At 37.6% G+C, this 26957-nt stretch overlaps 1 protein-coding gene across 2 annotated transcripts in view; it reads right to left on the bottom strand.

The window, feature by feature from the left end:
- Positions 1–26957, bottom strand: part of CADPS2 (calcium dependent secretion activator 2) — a 493834-nt gene that overhangs the window by 159697 nt on the left and 307180 nt on the right. For both annotated transcript variants that reach the window (XM_060108899.1, XM_060108898.1), the window contains exons 10-11: positions 8946–9054; positions 7444–7644 (exon numbers count right to left, since the gene is read on the bottom strand). In XM_060108899.1, coding sequence (XP_059964882.1) covers positions 7444–7644; positions 8946–9054 — 310 coding nt within the window. The remainder of the gene's footprint in view (positions 1–7443; positions 7645–8945; positions 9055–26957) is intronic.

Raw genomic sequence — 26957 nt, forward strand, 5'->3', positions numbered from 1 at the left:
GAGAAGTACCACTTCTCTTTTTAGAGCACCCATATAGCCTTCAATAGGAAAAGTTTAATGTTTTAAAATTTTATGTAGATTATCTTGTTGGTATGTTCACGTACATATGGTTTATGCTGAAGACCTAACAGAAAAGGTTGGTAGATATATTCATGAGGGGTCTGTTCATGCCTCTATTATTGACCCAAATAATTTCGTAGCTTGTTTTGGTTAACTGATTAAAAATGAATGTATGGATTTACACATCTTACTTTCTGCAGCAAATAACAAATAAATAATACTTTTATATGATGACAATTTTAATCAACACATACAGACCTATAATCATGAGCAAAGTACACAGATATTCAACATTTGAAATAATATATTCAATATAAAGTGGGATATACTTTACTGATGAAGGGTGAAATTTAACTTATTAGATCAATCAGGAGAATTAGCTTATAACATTAAATAAGTTTACAGTCTGATTTAAGAATTTTTTTAAAGTTTGGTTAAAATTGAAAAGAAGGTAAGTACTCTGGTTCATTTTTGACATTGATTTATTATTGAAAGTCAACTAGTAATGTGTTGTATTGTATTATGTAACATACACATTATATGTGTGAGAGGAAAATGAAAAAAAAAAAGGTGCTTGCACAGTATTTTCATTTGGGGACAGCAAAGAAGGAGAGTTTAAAAACAACGTCATCCATCTGGCAAGAGGCAGACTGAAGCAGAAAAACTCAACAGTACTTCCCCAACCTCACTCCAATTCACCCTTTTCCTTAGAATTTCTGTAGACCTTGAAAGTCAAAGAAATATGGATGTAGAATAGATACACTTACCGGATAAATCTATAAATACACACCATTACATATACTTTTTAAAAGATAATAAGGTTGTATCCTAATAAGTTAGATTTCATAAATTTATTATTTTGATCTGACTATCCCTAACCATTTGGTATACTTGGATTTAAAAATAAGCTTTTCTTTTTAAACTTACAACACAGATTGTAGAAATTCAGGCAAGAGAGGCAATGAATTAGCAACCAATCCCTCCAATTAAATGCATCCACTGTAAATATTTTAGGTATCATTCTACATATATTTTAAAACTTTTTTAATTGAGTGAAAATAGCATCACATATATAATTTAGCATTTTTCTACTAAACATTACAGAGAATTTTTTGCATGCTGTTGTTAACACCTTCATAGCCGTTTCCTTTATGCCCACCTGAATGATAGATATTAGTTTGTTTCTACTTTCCTGTTGTGGCAAAAGTAAACATTTCTGTTTCATAAATGGCAAAGTTAATGTAAATATTCCAGGTTTGCCTAGAAAGCAGTATCGTGATACTGTAAACAAGATCATGATATTACTTTAAAAAATCCTATCATTATATGACAAACCCACAGCCAACATCATTCTCAATGGTGAAAACCTGAAACCATTTCCTCTAAAATCACGAACAAGACAAGGATGCCCACTCTCACCACTATTATTCAACATAGTTTTGGAAGTTTTAGCCACAGCAATCAGAGAAGAAAAGGAAATAAAAGGAATCCAAATCAGAAAAGAAGAAGGAAAACTGTCACTATTTGCAGATGACATGATACTACACAAAAAGAATCCTAAAGATGCTACCAGAAAACTACTAGAGCTAATCAATGAATTTGGTAAAGTAGCAGGATAAATAATTACTGCACAGAAATCTCCTGCATTCCTATACACTAATGATGAAAAATCTGAAAGAGAAATTAAGGAAACACTCCCATTTACCACTGCAACAAAAAGAATAAAACTAGGAATAAACCTAGGTTTATTCCTACCTAAGGAGTAAACCTAGGAATAAGCCTACCTAAGGAGACAAAAGACCTGTATGCAGAAAACTATAAGAACTGATGAAAGAAATTAAAGACAATACAAACAGATGGAGACATATACCATGCTATTGGATTGGAAGAATCAACACTGTGAAAATGACTATACTACCCAAAGCAATCTACAGAGTCAATGCAATCCCCATCAAACTACCAATGGCATTTTTCACAGAACTAGAACAAAAAATTTCACAATTTGTATGGAAACACAAAAGACCCCAAACAGCCAAAGCAATCTTGAGAAAGAAAAATGGAGCTGGAGGAATCAGGCTCCCTGACTTCGGACTATACTACAAAGCTACAGTCATCAAGACAGTATGGTACTGGCACAAAAACAGAAAGATAGATCAATGGAACAGGATAGAAAGCCCAGAGATAAACCCACACACATATGGTCACCTTATCTTTGATAAAGGAGGCGAGAATATACAATGGAGAAAAGACAGCCTCTTCAATAAGTGGTGCTGGGAAAACTGGACAGCTACATGTAAAAGAATGAAATTAGAACACTCCTTAACACCATATACAAAAATAAACTCAAAATGGATTAAAGACCTAAATGTAAGGCCAGACACTCTAAAACACTTAGAAGAAAACATAGGCAGAACACTCTATGACATAAATCACAGCAAGATCCTTTTTGACCCACCTCCTAGAGAAATGGAAATGAAAACAAAAATAAACAAATGGGACCTGATGAAACTTAAAAGCTTTTTCACAGCAAAGGAAACCATAAACAAGACGAAAAGACAACCTTCAAAATGGGGGAAAATATTTGCAAATGAAGCAACTGACAAAGGATTAATCTCCAAAATATACGAGCAGCTCATGCAGCTCAATACCAAAAAAAGAAACAACCCAATCCAAAAATGGACAGAAGACCTAAATAGACATTTCTCCACAGAAGATATACAGATTGCCAACAAACACATGAAAGGATGCTCAATATCACTAATCATCAGAGAAATGCAAAGCAAAACTACAATGAGGTAACTACCTCACACTGGTCAGAATGGCCATCATCAAAAAATCTACAAACAATAAATGCCGGAGAGGGTGTGGAGAAAAGGGAACCCTCTTGCACTGTTAGTGGGAATGTAAATTGATATAGCCACTATGTATAACAGTATGGAGGTTCCTGAAAAACTAAAAGTAGAACTACCATATGACCCAGCAATCCCACTACTGGGCATATACCCTGAGAAAACCATAATTCAAAGAGTCATGTACCACAGTGTTCATTGCAGCACTATTTACAATAGCCAGGACATGGCAGCAACCTAAGTGTCCATCGACAGATGAGTGGATAAAGAAGATGTGGCACATCTATACAATGGAATATTCCTCAGCCATAAAAAGGAACAAAATTGAGTTATTTGTAGTGAGGTGAATGGACCTAGAGTCTGTCATACAAAGTGAAGTAAGTCAGAAAGAGAAAAACAAATGCTGTATGCAAGCACATATATATGGAATCTAAAAAAAAAAAAAAGGTTCTGATGAACCTAGGGGCAGGACAGAAATAAAAACACAGATGTAGAGAATGGACTTGAGGACACGGGGAGGGGGAAGGGTAAGCTGGGATGAAGTGAGAGAGTGGCATGGACTAATATATACACTACCAAATGTAAAATAGATAGCTAGTGGGAAGCAGCCGCATAGCACATGGAGATCATCTCTGTGCTTTGTGACCACCTAGAGGGGTGGGATAGGTGGGTGGGAGGGAGACACAAGAGGGAGGGGATATGGGGATACATGTATACATATAGCTGATTCACTTGTTATACAGCAGAAACTAACACAACATTGTAAAGCAGTTATACTCTAATAAAGATGTTTAAAAAAATCCTATCATTACAAAAAATTTAATACAGTGAAGCAAAAAAGTATCATAAAAATACTTACCCTTACCAGCTATATAGGTCAGCAAAGAAATGAAAAACATATTTAAACATTTAAATAAATGTTTAGAAACATTTATTTTGAGTCATTTTAATTTCATGTTATTTTCTCAGTTTCCACTAATGACTCTAAAAGTTGTTCTTCCAAGAGATGATCAAGAAAGAGAAAAAGAAATAATACAGAAGTCAAGGAAGGGAGGAAAATATGAAATGCAAAACTACTCTCTGGAGCAGTCCAGTGGCATCTCTGATAAAGGTCATGGTCAGTAGCTCATCTGGATGAGGTAGAAACACATTTTTCTTTCTTCTTTCTTGGTTTTTTTTTTTTTTTTTTTTTTTTTCTCCTTTTTTAAAGAAAGGTGAAACAGCAGGGTCTGCTCTGACAGAAAACTTTACTTACAGCCTGGAATACAAGAAAGCTCTTAACGCGACTGGAACAGTTTGGCTTTTTAGAACAAATTTAGCTTTTTTTTTTTTTTTTTTTTTTTTTTTTTTTTTTTTGCTGTACGCGGGCCTCTCACTGCTGTGGGCTCTCCCGTTGCGGAGCACAGGCTCCGGACGCGCAGGCTCAGCGGCCATGGCTCACGGGCCCAGCCGCTCCGCGGCATATGGGATCCTCCCAGACCGGGGCACGAACCCGTATCCCCTGCATCGGCAGGCGGACTCTCAACCACTGCGCCACCAGGGAGGCCCCAAATTTAGCTTTTTTAAAACAAGTTTATCAAGGGGCTAGAAAATTCAGTTCCACTTAGCCTGATCAACACTGCCTTGACAACACATTGTTATCTAATAGAAAGGTTTTGCTAGAAAGAAGTTATATGGCTATCTGAATAAACTGATTATTAGATCCTTTACTCAGTAATTCTGTATCATGTAGTCATGATTTCAATGTTCTAGACCAGTGGTTCCCGTCCACTTTTCTTGCCATTGTGTGTAAGATGGTTGATATGATATCAGCACACACCTTGGGTATTCCTTGCACAGAAGATGTGAAGAAAAAATACTGGAACACAAGTGAATGAGGGAAACGTTTTCACAAAAATAATTTTCAAGTCACTGTAACTCGGCAGTTCTCAAATGGGGGTAAACCTTCCCCACCTTTTCCCCTGTTCCCTAGAACATTTGACAATGTCTAGAGATATTTTTGGTCGTCAGACCTGGGGTCGGGGGGTGGGGCAGTGCGGTCAGGTGCTACCGGCATCTAGTGGGTAGGAGACAGGAATGATGCTAAACATCCTATAATACACAGGACAGCCCTCCCCGCAACCCCTGAAACAAAGAATTATCTGGCCCAAAATGACAGCCTTGCTGAGATTGAGAAACGCTGCTCTAACAAAGAAAACAATCACTCTGCTTCTGATTAAGACAGTGTCATTAAAAACAGATTAAACTTCCTACCTGAAACAACTAAAAATTCATGTAAAAAATATTTTTTTAAATGTTCTCAAAATTTTGGACATCGTGCAACATAGGAGAGTGATTCCTAAGAGGCGGGGAAACAAATGAGATGAGTCTTTTAGTTGCCCCAGGTTAATGCCAGGAGAAACTTTCAAAGCTGTGGCTCAGGGAAGGAGAACCCAGGGAGAGCCAGTGGTCTCCCTGAGTTGAAAAGATGGAGCTGACAGTTCAGGAAGGCCAAGGCTGCTGGAGTTTGCAGGAAAGACTACTGTTCCCTCTCGCTGCCCCATTTTGTATTCAAATGAATACTGACCACCTCACGCAAGGGAGGCAACAATATGAGGATGGGGAAAGAACCACCCTAAAGGCTTAGACAGGACAATGCCCCAGATTGACACAGAGCCTGGAGCAGTGCTTGTTCCCAACAGCCAGAAAATAAAACCTCAAGTTTCACTGGTTATCAGTTGGGGTCTTTAAGAATAGTCTTGGTCCAGAACTGGGGACAATTAATCAAAACTACACCAAGGCACATTATAATCAAATTGCTCAAAACCAGTGATTAAGAGAAAATCTTTAAAGCAGCTTGAGAAAAAAAACACATTATATACAGAGGAAGGAACAAAAAATGATAGCACATTTCTCATCAGGAGAAAAAAAGGCAAGTTAGCAGAGAGTGGAGCAAAGTCTTTAAAGTACTGAAAAAAAGCATCTTTCCAAATGAAGGTAAAATAATGACATTTTCATATAGAAAAAAGCTAAAAGCTGAAAGCACTACAGAAAAGTCAAAGGAAGTCCTTTCAGAAGTGAAATATCTCTATAAGAGAATACAGAGTGCTAGGAATGGTAACTACATGGTTGAGTATACATTTTCTCTTATTATTTAAATTTCTTTAAAAGGTATTTGACTGTTTAAGGCATAATAATAATACCAATGTATTGTGAGATTTACAACGTTTGTAGAAGTAAAATGTATGACCAGAATTGTGCAGGGGCCAGGAAGGGAGATATGGAAGTATACAATTGTGAGATGCATATACTACGTATGAAGTGCCATCATCACTTGAAGGTGGATCGGGATAAATTTAAAGGTGTACACTTTGAAGCCTAAAGCATGCAGGAATCTGGAGTTGAGCTCATATTCCATCTTCATTTGGCCTCAAGTGCCTTTGTTTAAGATGTCTAAATGTAATACTAACGGGTGTCTAAAAAAACAGAAAATAGTTATTTGCTGCATGAAAAGTATGAGAAGAAAGAAGAAAATAATGAGAGAAGAAAATAATGAGGGCCTCCCTGGTGGCGCAGTGGTTGAGAGTCCGCCTGCCGATGCAGGGGATACGGGTTCGTGCCCCGGTCTGGGAGGATCCCATATGCCGCGGAGCGGCTGGGCCCGTGAGCCATGGCCGCTGGGCCTGCGCATCCGGAGCCTGTGCTCCGCAACAGGAGAGGCCACAACAGTGAGAGGCCCGCATACCGCAAAAAAAAAAAAAAAAAAAAAAAAAAAGAAAATAATGAATGTCAAAATTCTGCTCCCTGGAGAAGAAGCTTGAGAGTAAAAGGGTGTTGAATGAAAAGTTCCAATTTGAGCTTACAGTTAAAGACACACTGATTTATTATATTACAGAAGGAACCAGAGAAGTTTTGAAAAGGAGTATAACAAGTTAAAACATTTGGTTTAATGATTATTAAAGCTACGTTTGAAAATGTTTCTATCATTATTACATAATTTGTTATTAATTACTTATAAATTAAAATGAAAAATTTAGTTCTTAATGATTTATATTAGCATTGAGAAAATGACATGAATATAAAGGTATCTAGAAAAAGAAAGTTGCCTTGATGACTTTTTTTTTCCGACCTACAACAGAAAATAGGCCTATTATCCTTTTGGTTTGTTAGAAACAACTCTAGAAAGTTATGGTCCATCATTTTGGTATTCTGGAATCTTAATGCCAGTTTGATTTTGCAATACTTTTCCCATTTCAATAGAACACGTAAGTTAAAATTACAGTAAGTTAAAATCAATTTTCTTTTATGCTCTTGAGATTCCCAGAGACATCCTAGTGCTTGGCAAATTCATGACTGGAAATCATAGGCACCATTTATTCCAGGTTTGTCTGAAAAATTAGATAACTGATTCTATGACTACTAAAATGAACTATTCTATTCAATTAGGAATCAGTTAATGATGTAAACTATAATACTGAACAAATTTGACTCAGGCAATTTTATATCTTATTAAGGTTATTAATTGATAATCAAATTATTTTTCAACAAAACTTACAAAGCTGAGCATCTGCATGGAGAGTTCCTCCTTTAGGATTCAGCTTCTGGGCTTGAATTGCAGGAATGGGTTTATACGATTGACCTGTGGCCCTATACATGGCCTGAACCCACAATATTCTATCCTGTTCATCATCACTTGCAAATATTACAGTGTCTCCTTCTTTAACAGCATTAAAGAACATCTGACCACCCTGAAGGCCTGTGGAGGAAAAAAAAGACATTGTTAAAAATGTACACAGGGCCTTCCCTGGTGGTGCAGTGGTTGAGAGTCCGCCTGCCGATGCAGGGGACGCGGGTTCGTGCCCCGGTCCGGGAGGATCCCACATGCTGCGGGGTGGCTGGGCCCGTAAGCCATGGCCGCTAAGCCTGTGCGTCCAGAGCCTGTGCTCCGCAGCGGGAGAGGCCACAACAGTGAGAGGCCCGTGTACCGCAAAAAAAACAAAAAAACAAAAAAAACATACACAATTGGCAGATTTTAACCTCATTCATTAAATGGTCTCATGGAAAAGAACTGATTTGCTATTTGAGCTCAATGCCTTGAATCATTTTTAGTTGAGGATCAAATCCACAATCCAAGAATTGAAGGAAAACAATAAGGCGAAGCGATACACTTCCATATCACTTTGGAAATTAAAATTAGCTTAGGGAACAGTTCATAACAAAGCAGCATTCTGCAAGACATACAAACCTACCCCAAAGGAATGCATAGCAAAGTCTGATATTTCATACCAGAGAAGAAAGTCATTATCTGCCGGCACATTCCTCATTCTATATGCAGGAGATATATATGACCAGTTTAGCAGTAAAAAAAATACAGCCAAGACAAACATGATACTTACATCGCATGGTATTTTACTTTTGCAAAATTCTTTCACAGAGAAGATATTTTGCATTTTAAGTGATTGATCAGTGAATGTGATCACTGACTTCTATTTTTAATCTATAATAATTTCTTAATCTATTCATTAGTATCTCTATATTTCTTAACCTCACTTTATTAATTTCATTAATCTCCATATATTCATTCGTTCATTCACTTATTCATTCACTCACTAATCTCAAGCACTGAGTGTCCAGTACTATACACAGCATTAATATATTAGGAGGGAGGGAGAGAAGTACAAGAATGTGATGATGGGGAGAAAATTACTAGAATATAATATACTAGCTATTTCTTTCCCTATTTCTGACTCTTGTACCTTTTGCTTTTCAGTAAAGAAGTTTCTGAAAGCACTGCTGATATTTCTCATATAATTTCCCCGTTACAGTAACTTTCACATATTTCATCCTTGTACTGAGCTAACAGAGATGATGAGTTATGGCTAAAACTAAGTAGCCTCATAAAGATATAATTCAAATCCCATCAAATCTTGTCTAGGTATATAAATGGAATATGTACCATTCACTGAATGGAGTTTGAAATGGAGAATAGACACAGGATATTTATGACAATTTCATAAATACATGAGAGGCAGGGAAAGTGATTCAACTAAGAATTACCTGGGTGGGGATCTGTGTAATCCACAGTGTATCCTTCAAGCTGCATTAACTCTTGTGGTTCAGACTTTTTTTCTCTATAACTGCACATAGCAAAGGTGTATTGGCTAACCTACATGAGAAAAAAAGTTTACATATTGGTTACATTAAATTTATCTTCTAGGTTTTTCTTTATCAGAAGACTCTTTGACCAAAAAAAAAAAAAAAAAACCCAAACATATGATTTGCGTATAAATTATTAAATGTTCACATCTTTTAAAACCTTGCTCAGAGATTAAGCACCTTTCATTTATCAGCTTGCAGTTAGGCCTTTCATGCCTATGACCCAGCATTTCCCAGTTTGATGACCTGCTGGCCAATATTCTATGAGCTATTTATTAATAGAAGAGCCATAAAAAAATAGTTGTATTAAAAATAAGTTTGGGACCATAAAACTTCTAGAGAGAGACATAAGCAGAACACTCAGACATAAATTGCAGCGATATTTTTTTTGGATCTGTTTCCTAAAGCAAAGGAAATAAAAGCAAAAATAAACAAATGGGACCTAATTAAATTTATAAGCTTTTGCACAGCAAAGGAAACCATCTACAAAATGAAAAGACAACCTACTGAATAGGAGAAAATATTTGCAAATGATAGGACAGATAAGGGATTAATATCCAACACATAAACAGCTCATACAACTCAATATCAAGAAAACCAAACCGCCTGATTAAAAAAAATGGGCAGAACACTTGAATAGACATTTTTCCAAAGAGGACATGCAGATAGCCAACAGGCACGTGAAAAGATGCTCAACATCGCTAATCATTAGGGAACTGCAAATCAAAACCTCAGTGAGATATCACTTCACACCTGTCAGAATGGCTATCTTCAAAAAGACCACAAACAAAAATGTTGGAGAGGATGCGGAGAAAAGGGAACCCCTGTGCACTGGTGGTGAGAATGTAAATTGGTGCAGCCACTGTGGAGAACAGTATGGAGGTTCCTTACAAAACTAAAAACAGAACGACTATATGACCCAGCAATTCTACTCCTGGGTATATATCTGAAAAAAAATACACACACACAAAAAAAACACTAATTCAAAAAGATACATGCACCCCAATGCTCCTAGCAGCATTATTCACAATTGTCAAGGTATGGAAGCAACCTAAGTGTCCAAAAAGAGATGAACAGACAAAGAAGATGTGGTTTATATACACAATAGAATACTACTCAGCCATAAAAAAGAATGAAAATTTGCCATTTGCAGCAATATGGATGGACCTGGAGGGTATTATGCTAAGTGAAATAAAGCAGGGAAAGACAAACATTGTATGATATCATTTACATGTGGAATCTAAAAAATACAACAAACTAATGAATATAACAAAAAAAGAAGCAGTCTCACAGATACAGAGAACAAACTAGTGGTTATCAGTGAGGAGAGAGAAGGGGGGAGGGGTAGGGGATTAAGAGGTACAAACTACTATGCATAAAATAAGCTACAAGGTTATATTGTGTAACACAGGAAGACAGTCAATATTTTATAATAACTATAAATGGAGTATAACCTTTAAAAACTGTAAATCACTATATTGTACACCTGTAACTTACATAATATTGTACATCAACTACACTTCAATCAAAAAAAGTTTGGGAATCATCAGGTTAAATAAAGACAAACAGGCTTCTTTTACTGCAGGTTCTTTACAGCCTTTAATATGCTAATACACATTGTGAATCTCCAAGAATGAGACATATTATGAGCATTCTCAAACATACAATCATGGAACCACATTTTCAAGCACACATATGTCAAGACTTAACCAAAGTAAAAAAGATCTTAATAAGTGTTGGAAATTTATTGGGCCACATAGCCAACCCCACAGGAAGGTCAAGGGTGGAGTTAAGGTTTTAGGCAGCCAGGGACTCAACATGGCCAAGATCTGCTGTCTCTCTGCTCTGCTTCTCTTGAGGAACTGGCTTCATGTCCTTACCCTGAAGTCTCACTGGGCTAGAACCATAGCTGCCAACAGCTCTGCAGCCACCTCTGATTGCCCCAGCTTAGGTGTAAGGCCGTATGTGGACCATTCACTGTGGCCAAGGGGCAAAAGTAACACTGTTAGCCCAGTCTGGGTCAAGAGCTCACGTCTGTGGCAAAGACTATTGAATGCTACAATGCGCAGGCTCTTAGAAGTTCCCCCAAAGCAGTGAGGGGGAGGGGCTGCTCCGAGCAGGAGAAAAAGATGTCTGGTGGATTGAAATCTAATTGCAAAATTTCCTACAACACAGGATTCCAGGGAAGACACTTTGCTTAATGAGAGTTCCCTTTCCCACTTTTGAACAGAAATTAAAACTAAGGAAACATAAGCACACCTTTCAGTAGACGAAGATTACTTAAAGAGGACTCAAAAAGGAACTAATTAGGAAAGAAAAAAAAAAGATTACATGAACTAACACTAAAATTAAGAACGTCTCCTCATTAAAGGATACCATAAAGAAAGTAAAAAGGTGTATGCAAAATATATATTCAACAAAGAACTAATATCAATGTGGGGTGATTTGCAGACAAGAGCAAAAACTGAGGTTACTTGGAGAAGAGGAAATTCTGCCTCAAGACTGCAGCATTAACTCCTGCCTGAGTTTCTAGCCTGCTGGCCTTTCTGGAGAACCCTGACTGATACCAAAAGACTTATTATGGATTATGAACACTTGATCCAGCCAATTTCCTTCCAGGAACTTACCCAAGGAAACAAATGGACAAATACTCAAAGATGCATGTGCAGTGTGTTCACGGCAGCATTTCGTATGAGAAAAAACTGGAAAAACCAAATTTGATTAAATACATTATGGTATAACCACACAGTAGTATAATGCCATACAGCCACTGAAAGAAATATGACGGTTTTTTTTTTTCTGGACATGAAACTCTTTCTAAGATATAACATGAAGAGCAGATTTTAAAAATGTAGTGTGCTTTTTTCGGTAAATACTATATACATATGAATAGAAGGATGTATACTGAAACTATAAATAGTGATTATTATTAGATAGTACAATTATAGGTCATTTAAAGTTATGTTTTTCAGTGTTTAAAGTTTTTTTTCAAAGAATATTAATTACTTTATAATGAGACTTTTTCTATTTTGGAAAAAAACCCAAAGCTTTGTTTGGGAACAGCGAGTCCAATAACTTGAGACGCTTGCGGTTCTTGCTACTCTTAGACTTCCTTTTCTTTTTGCTTTCCGTATCTTATAGATGGCCAATGAATTTACTTTCTCACCTGCATATGCCTAAGGCTTACAGATGAAACCCACTGGCTCCCATCGGAGCTTCAGTTTCTTTGTGTAAAAAGATATGATTGTGGGTGTTTTTTTAGGGGGTGTTGGTAAGTGGTAAACAGTAACATTATACTCCCATTATTTATTCTAAAAAGCAACTCACTCTCTTACTTAACTTAGGCCAAAATCCCACCATTCTTCCATAAAGTGATTTAACATAGTGTTATCTTAAAATTATGAAATATTTCAAGCATAAAAAACATGATAATATGTTAACATGTATATATCCCCTTTCAGCTTTGTTCAATCATAACTTCTTGTATATATATATATATGCTTTAAGACCCCACCCCCGACCCCGGCTCCTCCGGACAGAAAAAGTTAATGCCTACATATTACACCTACTCAAACCCATTTCCTTTTCTCTCTCCCCAGAGGTAATCATTATGCTGAATTTTGTGTTTATTATTTCCACTCATGCTTTAAAACTTTTATTTTACATGTAAGTTCTTGTAGGTTCCTGGACCTAGCTCCAACCTGTGTGTGGGGAGAGGGTGAGGGGTGGTTTCTACACCACCACCAAACAATGCTCTGGACACCAGCTGGTTTTCCTACAACTTAACTCAATTGTGATACTATCTGCCAGGAGATAGCATCAGATTCCACAGGTGAAGGGTTCAGTCTGAAAAGCTTGCCCTCCCACTCCCCCTACTTGAGATGCCAGTTACAAGCCTAGGTTGTTTACCTGTGCTCTTGGTCAACTGGTTACAGACTGGAGGTTCCCATGACCCCCTCCTGTACTTCAGAGGCCAGTTGCAAGTCCAAGTTGTTACCTGTACTTCTGACCAACTGGCTATAGATCAGAGGTTCCCAGTATTCCCCCGCACACCCCCTCGGGTTCAATTAATTTGCTAGAGAGACCCATAAAACTCAAGAAACCCATTTACTTACTAGATCACAGGCTTATTATGAAAGAATATAACTCAAGAAATGCCAGATGGAAGAGATGCACCGGGCAAGGTATGGAGAAACAGTGAGGAGTGTCCATGCTCTCTCCCAGCACTCCATTCTCCCAGATCTCCATGTGTTCACCAACCTGGAAGCTCTCTTGAACGTCCTCCTTTTGGGTTTTTTTTTGTTTTGTTTTTTGGGTTTTTTTTTTTGCGGTATGCGGACTTCTCACTGTTGTGGTCTCTCCCATTGCGGAGCACAGGCTCCGGACACGCAGGCTCAGTGGCCATGGCTCACGGGCCCAGCCGCTCCACGGCATGTGGGATCTTCCCGGACCGGGGCACGAACCCGTGTCCCCTGCATCAGCAGGTGGACTCTCAACCACTGCACCACCAGGGAAGCCCTAGATTTACTTTTTGATAGTATTGTCCTAACATTCTACAAGGTATTTACTTAATCAGCAAAAATTCACCAATGGAATAAAATATTGTTACATTTGCTAGAATTATAGATTTCAATCATGTGGTGAGGATTTTTAATACTTTGGAAACTAGAGGCTGTGATACCTAGAGGACTCAAGTCTCACTAAGTGACAAATAATTACTCTCAGAGCTAAGCTTCACTGAAAAGAAAATATATGATTATCCTCTGAAACATACTGGTATTGAGGGATGAGGGTTATGGACCCCTGAGGTTGTGATCTCAACTCCAGAGTTCACGGATGTGGAAACTGACTTTCCTGAGGTCACCCAGAAGGAGATGGTCATCCCGAGTGTAGAATACAAGTCTCCTCAATCCAGTAAGTACTCCTTCTGATATACCACATTCTAATTCACATTCTGAAACTTAAAAACTGTATTCCCAAATAACAAGCCAATTGCCTCTTAATTTCTGGCAGAGTTCCTATTTAAGAGAGCTATAAGATATTTAGTTAGGTATCTGTAAGAAACTATAATCAAAGACTACTAAGGGTAGGGGAGAGAGAGAAAAGTGAGTTGAACAGCAAGCAAGTTGAGGCATTTCTCTCAGGTACATATTCAATAAATCACCATCACTTGTTTTATAGTAATGTTAACTATATCTTTAACCAATATAAAGTTATAATCCTTTCATATATTTAATACTTCTCTTGAATTTTACTTGGTCTGAATTTAATACTGTCATCCTACTTTCTCTATGTTTTGGCCTTTTGTTTGTGGTATAACTCACATACGGATTTTGGTTTTTATACCACTCTGAGAATCAGTTACTAGGTCCATTTAACTCATTTACACTAAAAATTCATATATATATATACATATATATCGCGGTCTTCTGTAATATGGCTACTACAATTTCCTTGGCATCCTATTTTTAATCTATACTAGTTACTTTAAAAGTTTTCAAAGATATCATTGACCCCATCTTTTCTCTATTTACTGAAAGACAAATCATTTTTTACTGTGTCTTATAGAACTTGAAAAATGTAGCTTATTTTTATCGCTCCATTCATTAACTTTCACAAAATCTGGAGTTTAGCTTTCACATATTGTTATAATTCCTTAATTACTTCATATTCCTATAACGTATTTTAGGAATCATCTTTCATGTTTTTCTTTGAGTCAAAATATTTTATAGGGCTTCCCTGGTGGCGCAGTGGTTGAGAGTCCGCCTGCTGATGCGGCGGACACGGGTTCGGGCCCCGGTCCAGGAAGATCCCACATGCTGCGCAACGGCTGGGCCCGTGAGCCATGGTCGCTAAGCCTGCGCGTCCGGAGCCTGTGCTCCGCAACGGGGGAGACCACAACAGTGAGAGGCTCGTGTACTGCAAAAAAAAAAAAAAAAAAAAATTTATAACAGTAATTTAGATTTAGCTATTTCTTATCATTATGCTCTTTAATTCTTTTATATTTGAAGTTTGATATTTCTGAGATACTACACTCATTCACCTTTCAAATATCAGGAACTCCACTTTCAATATTTTCAGGAAGGTGAACTGTATCTTTTCTGAATCTCCGCCCATACTATAATATTTTCTAGTGCTTTTATTCATGAACAACTTCTTGGATGTATACTACTTCTCAAGTCACACAATTTCCCATCAAATTATATATACTGTAGATATACTCCATTTCCCATCAAACAGAGTATATCTACAGTATATCTCTGTAGATACACTCTATTAAGTTCAGTAGTTGAGTGTTAAGGAAATACGAGGCAACATACACATCTTTAATTGAAAAAATATTTTGAAAGAAATGTTTACATGAAGATCTCTTCTCACTACATTTCCTGAAATGTGGGAAGCCTGTTTATCTGCAGACTAATTTCTTTTATTTTTTATTTTTTTAAACATCTTTATTGGAGTATAATTGCTCTTCAGTGGTGTGTTAGTTTCTGCTGTATAGCAAAGTGAGTCAGCTATACGTATACATATATACCCATATCCCTTCCCTCTTGTGTCTCCCTCCCACCCTCCCTGTCCCACCCTTCTAGGTGGTTACAAAGCACAGAGCTGATCTCCCTGTGCTATGCGGATGCTTCCCACTAGCTATCTGTTTTACATTTGGTAGTGTATATATGTCAATGCCACCCTCTCACTTTGTCCCAGCTTACCCTTCCCCCTCCCCATGTCCTCAAGTCCATTCTCTACACCTGCGTCTTTATTCCTGTCCTGCCCCTAGGTTCTTCAGAACCACTTTTAGATTCCATATATATGTGTTAGCATATGGTATTTGTTTTTCTCTGACTTACTTCACTCTGTATGACAGACTCTAGGTCTATCCACCTCAGTACAAATAACTCAATTTCGTTTCTTTCTATGGCTGAGTAATATTCCACTGTATATATGGGCCACATCTTCTTTATCCATTCATCTGTCAACAGACACTTCGGTTGCTTCCATGTCCTGGCTATTGTAAATAGTGCTGCAGTGAACACTGTGGTACATGACTCTTTTTGAATTATGGTTTTCTCAGGGTATATGCCCAGTAGTGGGATTGCTGGGCTGTATGGCAGTTCTATTTTTAGTTTAAGGAACCTCCATACTGTTCTCCATAGTGGCTGTATCAATTTACATTCCCACCAACAGTGCAAGAGGGTTCCCTTTTCTCCACACCCTCTCCAACATTTATTGTTTGTAGATTTTGATGATGGCCATTCTGACTGGTGTGAGGTGATACCTCATTGTAGTTTTGATTTGCATTTCTCTAATGATTAGTGATCTTGAGCAACCTTTCATGTGTTTGTTGGCAATCTGTGTATCTTCTCTGGAGAAATGTCTATTTAGGTCTTCTGTCCATTTTTTGGATTGGGTTGTTTGTTTTTTTAATATTGAGCTGCATGAGCTGCTTGTATATTTTGGAGATTAATCCTTTGTCAGTTGCTTCATTTGCAAATACTTCCCCCCATTCTGAAGGTTGTCTTTTCGTCTTGTTTATGGTTTCCTTTGCTGTGCAAAAGCTTTGAAGTTTCATTAGGTCCCATTTGTTTATTTTTGTTTTTATTTCTATTACTCTAGGATGTGGTCAAAAAGGATCTTGTTGTGATTTATGTCATAGAGTGTTCTTTCTAGGTTTTCCTCTAAGAGTTTTATAGTGTCTGGCCTTACATTTAGGGCTTTAATCCATTTTGAGTTTATTTTTGTGTATGGTGTTAGGGAGTGTTCTAATTTCATTCTTTTACATGTAGCTGTCCAGACAACCTTATTGAAGAGGTTGTCTTTTCTCCATTGTATATTCTAGCCTCCTTTATGAAAGATAAGGTGACCATAGTGCACGGGTTTATCTCTGGGCTTTCTATCCTGTTCCATTGATCTATCTTTCTGTTTTTGTGCCAGTACCATAGTGTCTTGATGACTGTAGCTTTGTAGTATAGTCTGAAGTCAGGAAGCCTGATTCCTCCAGCTCTGTTTTTCTTTCTCAAGATTGCTTTGGCTATTCAGGGTCTTTTGTGTTTCCGTACAAATTGTGATATTTTTTGTTCTAGTTCTGTGAAAAATGCCATTGGTAGCTTGATAGGGAGTGCATTGACTACGTAGATTGCTTTGGGTAGTATAGTCATTTTCACAATGTTGATTCTTCCAATCCAAGAACATGGTATATCTCTCCTTCTATTTGTGTCATCTTTAATTTCTTTCATCAGTGTCTTATAATTTTCTGCATACAGGTCTTTTGTCTCCTTAGGTAGATTTATTCCTAGGTATTTAATTTCTTTTAAGTATCAGAAAATGTTTCCTTTTTTATACTATTTCTTAATTTTATTGCTATTTTTGCTCTGTTTATCTGTTCTGTCCTCTTCTTTTTACACTTAGAAAAACAGATTTTTGTTATATTGGATATTTGCTTTCTTTCCTTAATATCTGCCATTGTGAGTACTTTTCATTTCAGACTTTCAGAGCTTCTCCATTGTCTTCTATAGAACTGACTTCATTTTATGCAGTGTTCATTCTGTATATCACTGCCTAAAACGTGGACATCAATTAGCTGCTGTTTTTAGTTTTAATGCCTTCTGATTTCTACCAGATCTCTTTTATTAATCTCAGCTAACTCTTATCTCATTTTTAGAAACTTTTCAATAGAGTCCATGTTTCTCAACATTTAAAACATAAAATCAATATATTTGAATTCAATATTATAGAATCTCTTCATAGGTCTCCATTAGCCCCTCCTCCACCCCTTTTTTAAAATCTATCACTGAATAAAGAGAGATTTTCCAGGTCTGCTATTTGACAAATGATAGGAAATCCTCATTAATTCCTTGTATTCTCCCACTGGAGTACGGTCAGAATCCACCTCTTCAATCTCTAGCTTGAGAGCAAGTAGAAACGAACAGCTCTCTCCAACCCAATTTCCATTCTCTAGCAGGCATTTATGTAGTGAGGTTTTGATAGAAATTCTTCCTGTTGCAACTGTATGGTTCTTTGCACTCAGAGGCAAAACAAAGTATTTTGAGAGTTAGATGGTTTTCATAAATTTTTGCTTACAGCAAAATTGTGGAAGGCCTTAATTCAGTTATAAAATGACCAAATAGTAAATATAACTTAATATATATCACTATATGTTTGGGGCATCTAACTCAGGAAATTAAAAAAAATTTTGAGACACTGAGTAATACTACTGTGAGAAAGGTTCTGTTTCCAGCCACTTATTTAGGTGAGCCAGGCTTCCCCATTCCTGCATCTTGCAAAAGTTATATAAACAAAAAAGGAATTAACATGAAACCCTTTCTCATTTTAAATAACCATTCATAGACAAATTGGGAACACAGCCATGTCCAGCTCATTAAGATAGGCATTTCCAATCAAATTTAACTTTAATAATTGTTATTCAAAATCTGTCACATAAGTTTTCATAAGCTGTGTGCTACTTATAATTGCAATTATACTTCAATGTAAAATAAATTTTTAATACTTAAAGCCTTTTGGTTACAGGAGTTTTTATTTGTTCTTCCTTTTGACTGTTTTATTTTTCTTCAGGTGAGGTAGTTTGACTGACTTGTTTTGTTCAAACAGAGGGACAAGGGGAAATAAATCTGGGTGTTTAGGATAAAAAGAGCTAATGACAAAGATTTTTTAGGGAAAGGGGTTTTTTGGCCTTCCTGTGTTATTCTTTATGTCTACTATCTCTGTTCTCTGGATCTTATCTTTATTTTATTTGGCTTAAACAACAGAAATTTATTGTCTTGCAGTGCTGGTTGCAGTGCTGGAGGCTAGAAGTTTAACATTAAACTGTTGGCAGGGTTGGTTCCTTCTGAGGGCTGTGAGGGTAATCTGCTCCTTGTCTCTCTCCACACTTCTCATGGGTTGCTGGCAATTTTGGGCCTTCCTTGGCTTGTGGAAGCATCATCTCCATCTCTGACTTCATCTTCACTTGGCATTCTCCTTGTGTGCATATCTGCTCCCAAACTCCCTCTTTTTAATAAGGACGCCAGTCATACTGGATTAGGGGCACACCCTTCTCTGGTATGACCTCATTTTAATTACACAGAACAACACTATTTTCAAATGAGGTCACATTCTGAGGTACCAGGGGTTAGGACTGCAACATAGGAGTTTTTTTTAAGTTCCAATTTTGTAGACATTTTTAATTGCAGAGAAGTGTGATAGAGTGATCAAAAATTTTTGATGCATATTTATTCTTATTTCCTAAGAATAAAATTTTGTTGGGGAACAGCCATGGAAATAAGAATTCAAGGAGAAAAAGCTGATAATATATAATTTGCAATGGTTACAGGTGCATATAAAATCACAACAGTATGTAAATTCTATTGAGCATGTTTACGATTAATTTAATGGTTTTATTTTAGAATCTGCATCCGTTGCAACTATTTAAATTTATGATAAAAAGTTTACAGTGATCTATAGTTGTAAAAAAATTAATTTAAGGGACATACTAGGAAAACAGTTTGAAGACTGATGTGAGTGCTGCTGCCTAACTGGTCTTTTTTTAGGAAGACACATCTGGTCCTTCCTTGATACCTTTTAGAAATGTGAGAATTAGTCTTTCATTGCTTACTAGTCAGAATGGTAAGTAACTGACTGTAGTTTCATGTACATCTACAATTTTTATTATCTTCTTCCATGTTCTTATGGGTCGTTTCTCCCCTATTATTTATTCTTTCAACAAATACTTACTGAATATCTACAGTGTATTTTTCTAGGCCTTGAGGATACAACAATGTCCCCAGCACCAGAATCAGAAGAAAAAAAAATTAGAAAAATAAAATCAATCTCACATAGTGAGGTGGAGAAGACTGAATTACAAATAAACAAGGAGATACCTACAACAATTTTGGGTGGTGAATTGCTTTGAAGAAAAATAAAGCAGAGTAAAGAGTATGCCATTGAAGGGAGTCTATTTTTGATAATGTGGCCAGAAAAGGGCTCTCTGAAGACAATCATATTTCAATATTGGAAGCATTTCAATCGGAAGTGAAACCTGGGATAAGCCAGGTTTAACAAATGAGTCTGCCATTTCAAATCCAAGTCCCAGTTTCATATCCCCCTCAATTGCTTAACCTTATTCTTTCCAACTTATCTTTGACAAGACTCTGGACAAATTACTTTAAGCCCTGTATAGTTCAGTTTGATTTTCTGTAAAACAGAGACAACAATGACTCATGTTATACAGGGCTTTCAGAGAACTGGACATACTGACATAGAGCACCTAGCACAATGCTTGCCTGTTATGCAGTGGTCTCCCAATAAATCAAATCCAACTGTCAGGGAACCATCAACCTTCTCTCTATGCTTTTGTGTCTTCCTAGAGTCATTTCACTGTGGGTTAGAGATGCAGTTTGTTCTGTAACAGGTGTGAAGGCACCTGACTGACTTGGGGATTGACCCGATTTGGGGGCTGTATGCTTCCATGCTGGGAATGACTAAGGACTGTTGACTTTCATGCCTCAGCCTTCTGCTTTCCAGCCTCACTTGGTTCTTTCCCCCTTTATCTTTCTATTTCTCCCCAGTCTCATGCGTTGTTTCTTTCCATTAAGCAGACAGTGACTATGTTACTGAAGATACCCGTTGAATGAATATGTAAATGAACAAGAAACTGAGGGAGAAGAAAAATTGGAGATGCTTTTAAATGTAGTTTTAGATATCAGCCCCTCCATTTCTAATGGACATTATCTTGAATACATATTTCAATGTATATTTTAAAAAATTATTCTCTTAAAACAACAATAAAGATTAATCTCAAAAGCTCTTTATATAAATCATGTTCGTGTTGTCACACATTAAACAATCCAGACTTAATATGCATAACGCACCTAAAGTGCTTAAACTGTGCTTGCTATTTAAGATCTAGCCTTAAAAACTACCCATCAAAAGGCTACTTGTTTTTTATAGTCAGTGTAAAACACTTACATCAATGTTGCTTTTTTCTTTATATAACCTGAAGTACAGGTTCAGTTGCTGTTTTCTGCTTTAAGTATTGTATTTCTAGCTACCTTTAAATAATACAATTATCTCTTAACATGATGGATATGTTTAAGTACCAATTTCAAAATCTTTAGAGATACCAAGAAAAAAACCCAAAGCCAAAACCCCTCCAGCTTTAGAGAGATTGCCTACTTTTGAAAGTCATGGTAATTTAAATGGTATTAAATATGTATTATTTTGTACTTTTTTAATATTTTGTTTACTCTAATATCTCAAAAGTCACCTAACAGTACTGGAGTCTATCACAGATAATTGGGCCCAGAGTTTTAATGAAGAGTACAGATGGAAGAGTAACAAAATACCAACGACCAACGAAGCTGTCACTGACAATTAGGAAATCGGACCCAGGAGGGACCAGAAAAAAGTGCAGTTTGGCTTTCAAATACTCTGGTTCAGGAAGCAACTAACTACGAACACTATCCTTTCGACTCGTTGGCTCCTGGTTCCGCTTCCATAAAATTATGCTGTGTTTTATGCTTTTGATTCCTCTAATGTTCCCAAGCGCCTTCACTTTTTTTTTTTTTTTTTGCGGTACACGGGCCTCTCACTGTTGTGGCCTCTCCCGTTGTGGAGCACAGGCTCCGGACGCGCAGGCTCAGCGGCCATGGCTCACGGGCCCAGCCGCTCCGCGGCATGTGGGATCCTCCCAGACTGGGGCACGAACCCGCATCCCCTGCATCGGCAGGCGGACTCAACCACTGCGCCACCAGGGAAGCCCAGCGCCTTCACTTTTGCCCATCTCTTTTGCAAGGTCATGCTAAATCACATTCCAGAGGCAAACCCTACAAGGAACCTGTAGTATAAATTCAAGTGAATCCTTCAGAATAGCGCCAACACCTTGTAGCTACTGGTTTGCTAGCCAGTATCCAGAGTGAGGGTAAACTGGAGGAACTGCACTCTGAACAAAAAGAACTGTCAATATCAGTTGGCACTAATAGTCAATGGATGCTGCTGAAGGATAAGCTACAGGGGCCAGGGGCTCCCCATGCTCCCCATGCTTCCAGCTGAAAGCAGTCCTGCAGCCTCCACTCTGCCCCATCTTCACATACCAGGGAGTTAGACAGAAACAGGTGGTCTGACCTATTCTGATCTAGCATTTGTTTTCATGTATAAGCTTACTTATAAGCTTATATACTATAATTGCAATTGAAAATCCATTCAGTGGAAAGACAGAGCAATGATAAACATTCAATATCCTTAACCCAATCCACTCTTAAGAACTCCATAAAGAATGGATTTGTTGAGAATTGCGGGATATAAACAGACTTTAATCTGAGGACAGCGTTAAATCAGGTTTTGGCATCATTACCTCTGAAGGGGCACCTGAGATGCTGAGGTCCCACGAGGTACCTGCATCTGGTCTGGGAAACCTCCCACTTTATTTTCAATTGCCAACCTGTTTAACACCTGTCTGTGTCCACACGTGTAACTGCTAACGGTGAGTTCTTAGACACCACAGCATTCAGGTTTGTGTGTTGTATTCCTACCGCAGGGATCACGTTAACAGCTGGCAGCTTAGCAACTGCCACCGTCTAATTTCAGTAAAGATTAAGGCTTAAAAATCCTTAGCTGGAAATGTTCTTGGCAGAGGCCAAAGGTGCTGCTAGAGTTATTAAAAAAAAAAAATCCCAGAGCTTAATTTAATCAAGGAAAATGAGTATATCTTCAAGATCATGATGGATTTGAAGGAAATATATATTTACTGTCTTGACCAAATGGCATAAAAAAGATTTAGCAATCAGTGCATAAATTAGAAAGAGGAAAGGCAGTCTTTTTAAAACAATGCTCAGACTGATTCACATATACTCTTCTATTGAACAAATATTTCGGCAGTTTCTACTCACAGTAGATTATAAGAAAGACAAGGTCCTTATTTTCATGGAGCATATATTCTAGAATGGGTAAAGAGATAATTAAAAAATAGATATATAAGGATGACAACTTTGATTAGAGAAAAATGCTCTGAAAAATATAAAACAGGGTAATGTGACAGGGAGTCACTGTAGATTGGGTGGGTAAAAAAAGACCTATTTAAGGTGACATTTGACCTGATACCTAAGTGGGTAGATAGAATAAGCCAGTCACAGGGAAAATATAAGCAGTAGAATAAATGTTCAGAATTTCTTTAGATGCATTTAGGGGTAGCCAAGCAACAACTGAGTGGAAGAAAGGTAGGGAGACTTAATTCAAAGGCATATTTGCATAGAAATCACACTTTAGAAATAAACTCATATTATCATATATTTGAGACAGGGGGGCTGGTGACTTGGAGGTGCTAAACTCCAGTTCTTGGCACTGCGATTAATCTGGGCGCAGGGCATTACAAGTCAAGGTGCTGCTCAGTGACAGGCAGGGACTCATCAAAGAGGAAGCTAGAGGCCACAATATGTACAATATATAGGACCTTCTCTAGGTTAGGGTCAGAGGTTATTCTAAGTGTAATGGGAAGTCATGGAGGGATTTAGACAGAAAATTGGCAAAATCTGAGTTGTGCTTCGAATAGATTATTCTGGCAATGTGAAGAATGGTTTATAAAGAGAATGGTAGAAAGTAGAAGCAGAGAGAACAGCTGGGATTCTACTGTGAAAATCCATGTGAAGATAATAGTGGTTTCAACTAGAACAGTAGCAGAGAAGATGGAAAGAATGGAATGTAAGCAGGATACTGTTCTGGCTGTAGATAAAACAGTATTTTCGGACTGACATGGGGGCAATGAAAAAAGAGTCATCAAAGACAACACCAGCGTTTTGGTTCAAGTATGCTCAAATATAAGTCAGTTTTATGTTCCATATAGAGGTCTGAGAAGGAACCCAAATTAAAGGTGAGATATTAATTTATCTTATTTACCAAGTCTTAATTATGTGGCAGGAACACTGCATATGTATGTGTAAAGATATATATGCATATGAATGCATGCATACACATAAAGATATACACATACAGCATTTTAAACTTGAGTCTTATAAAACAAAAAAATTAAGCCCATTAAAATTTAATTCAGATAAAGGATATTGTCACAATATTGCACATTCCTCATTCATAGGGCCTTTGCTCTTTCGTATAGGTATGAGTTAGAAAAGATGAGAAATAGACATTTCTTTGCAATCTAAACATGAAAATAAAAACACAAATTTCGGGGCTTCCCTGGTGGCGCAGTGGTTGAGAGTCCGCCTGCTGATGCAGGGGACACGGGTTCGTGCCCCGGTCTGGGAGGATCCCACATGCCGCTGAGTGGCTGGGTCTGGGAGCCATGGCCGCTGAGCCTGCGCGTCCGGAGCCTGTGCTCCGCAACGGGAGAGGCCACAACAGTGAGAGGCTCGCGTACCGCAAAAAAAAAAAAACACACACAAATTTTAAGGGAACACAGTGTATATGCAAAAGAGGAATTTTTGCATTGCGATCATATCCTGATCTGTATGAGATACTCCTTACCAAATTCGGCCCTACTCGCACTCTACTTTCTTTTATAGTTTTAGCTCTTGAGACATAGGTAAATGATATTTTAGAACCATTTTGAAGAGTAAATGCATTAGTTCGTTAATGTCCAAAGGTAAATTGTATAAATTAAGATGGCCATTTTCTTGTTTTTGGTTCTTTTTTTTGGCTATGGAAAACTCAATTATCACAAAGCAAAAGTTATCTTAAAAATGAAACTTAAAAAAATTCTTTTCCTCTGAGATTTTGTTCCAAATAAGCTCCACAACCAAAAGAATTTTCAAGTTTCTTTCATACGTGCATTTTGAAAGATAATACATGCTACTTGACACATAATGACCATTAACTGTAAAAAAAGACAAATTAAAAAGAAGTTTTGGTGAGTATTTAAGCATTCATGAGTCAGCTAGAACTTTTTTTTTTTTTTTTTTTTTTTTTTTTTTTTTGCGGTATGCGGGCCTCTCACTGTTGTGGCCTCCCCCGTTGCGGAGCACAGGCTCCGGACGCACAGGCTCCGGACGCGCAGGCTCAGCGGCCATGGCTCACGGGCCCAGCCGCTCCGCGGCATATGGGATCCTCCCAGACCGGGGCACGAACCCGTATCCCCTGCATCGGCAGGCGGACTCTCAACCACTTGCGCCACCAGGGAGGCCCCAGCTAGAACTTTATAAATCTTACTTCACATTATAGGTATCTATGCCTTTGGCCCAGTAATTTCATTTCTATAGGAATACTCCCACATACAACTAAAGATTATGCATCTATATTGATTCCAGCATTATTTGTTGATATAAAAAAAGGAACTTAAATGTCTCAAAAAGGGGAATTGTTACATAAATTATCTTAATCTACACTATGGGATCCAATCATCCATTAAAAAGAATAAAACAGATTTTTAAATACTGACATGGTAACTTTATGATATATTTTAAAAGAAGATGTGGTACATATATACAATGGAATATTACTCAGCCATAAAAAAGAATGAAATTGGGTCATTTGTAGAGATGTGGATGGACATAGAGTCTGTCATACAGAGTGAAGTAAGTCAGAAAGAGAAAAACAAATATCGTATATTAACACATATATGTGGAATCTAGAAAAATGGTACAGATGAACCTATTTGCAGGGCAGCAATAGAGAAGACGCAGATGTAGAGAACGGATGTGTGGACACAGTGGGTGGAGGGGGTGGTGGGATGGATTGGGAGATTAAGTTTGACATAAATACACTACTTTGTGTAAAACAGACAGCTAGTGGGAACTTGCAGTGTAGCACAGGAAGCTCAGCTCAGTGCTCTGTGATGACCTAGATGGGTAGGATAGGGTGTGGGGTGGGAGGGAGGGGATATATGTATACACATAACTGATTCACTTCGTTGTGCAGCAGAAACTAACACAATATTGTAAAGCAATTATACTCCAGTTAAAAAAAATAGGAGGATCAAAACAATTCACAAAACAAATGTATCAATACATGGAATGATTCCATTAGGGTTGGATTAGACTGAAACAAGTTTAAAAGGTCAAACTACTAGCAATGGTTATTTGGCTATTTGGGGGGAAGACTGGAATAAGGTGGCCATGCTGGTAGGGGTGCTGAAGAGGGCCTTTCATTTGCTGCCATAAATACTCGTGTATGGTTTGATTTTATCCTATACTGAGTATGTCTTGGGTTTGTAAGTTTTAAATCAGTTTAAAACATAAAGCCAGAGAGCCACTACCCTATGACTTTCTTGATTTGACAGCAGCATATTTATTCACTTTGCATTACTATAAGCAAACATCAGCTTATGTCCTAAGACTAAACCTAGACCATATCATTTCCTGCAGTAGTGGCATTCTCAGAACTGTGACAGTAGCCTGCTGCAGTGCTTCTCCAGGTGTGCTGTATATTTCAGGTATCAATAGGCTGGGGCAGCCACTTCTTTAAGTTTAGAGCAGATTTTGATGGCATCTCACTAACAGAGTGGTTCTCGTATGTTTGCAGCATGTAATGATCACTCAGTGGCATGGCTGACTGTTTATATCCTGTGCCAACTCAGCTGATATGTAATTAACATTATGTCTTGATAGCCTGCTGTTGTTTGCAGCAACTTCAAGTCATGATTCTGACACATCGACAACAAGCAGTGAACACTCTGATACAGGGCCAAAACAACATAGATGTCTATCTTCTTCAGTTTCCAGGAATGTCATCCGGTAAGTGGCCTTCATGAGCATGGGACTGTTTATTCCATCAGTCACTGGCCATTTCTTTAATGTAGTAACACTGTTTTGTACTTCGTGAAATGAATGATCACAGTGATTATTCATTTATCTGTTTGTCTTCAGATCAATTGTAGCTGTGTGCATTAATTTGAGCATGGCACCGTGACAGAGGAAATAAGAGCTTAGCCTCTAGAGACTGAAAGAACTGGATTAATCACTTGACGCTACCACT

Source organism: Mesoplodon densirostris, chromosome 9 (genome assembly GCF_025265405.1).
Source record: "Mesoplodon densirostris isolate mMesDen1 chromosome 9, mMesDen1 primary haplotype, whole genome shotgun sequence".
NCBI classification, from domain to species: domain Eukaryota; kingdom Metazoa; phylum Chordata; class Mammalia; order Artiodactyla; family Ziphiidae; genus Mesoplodon; species Mesoplodon densirostris.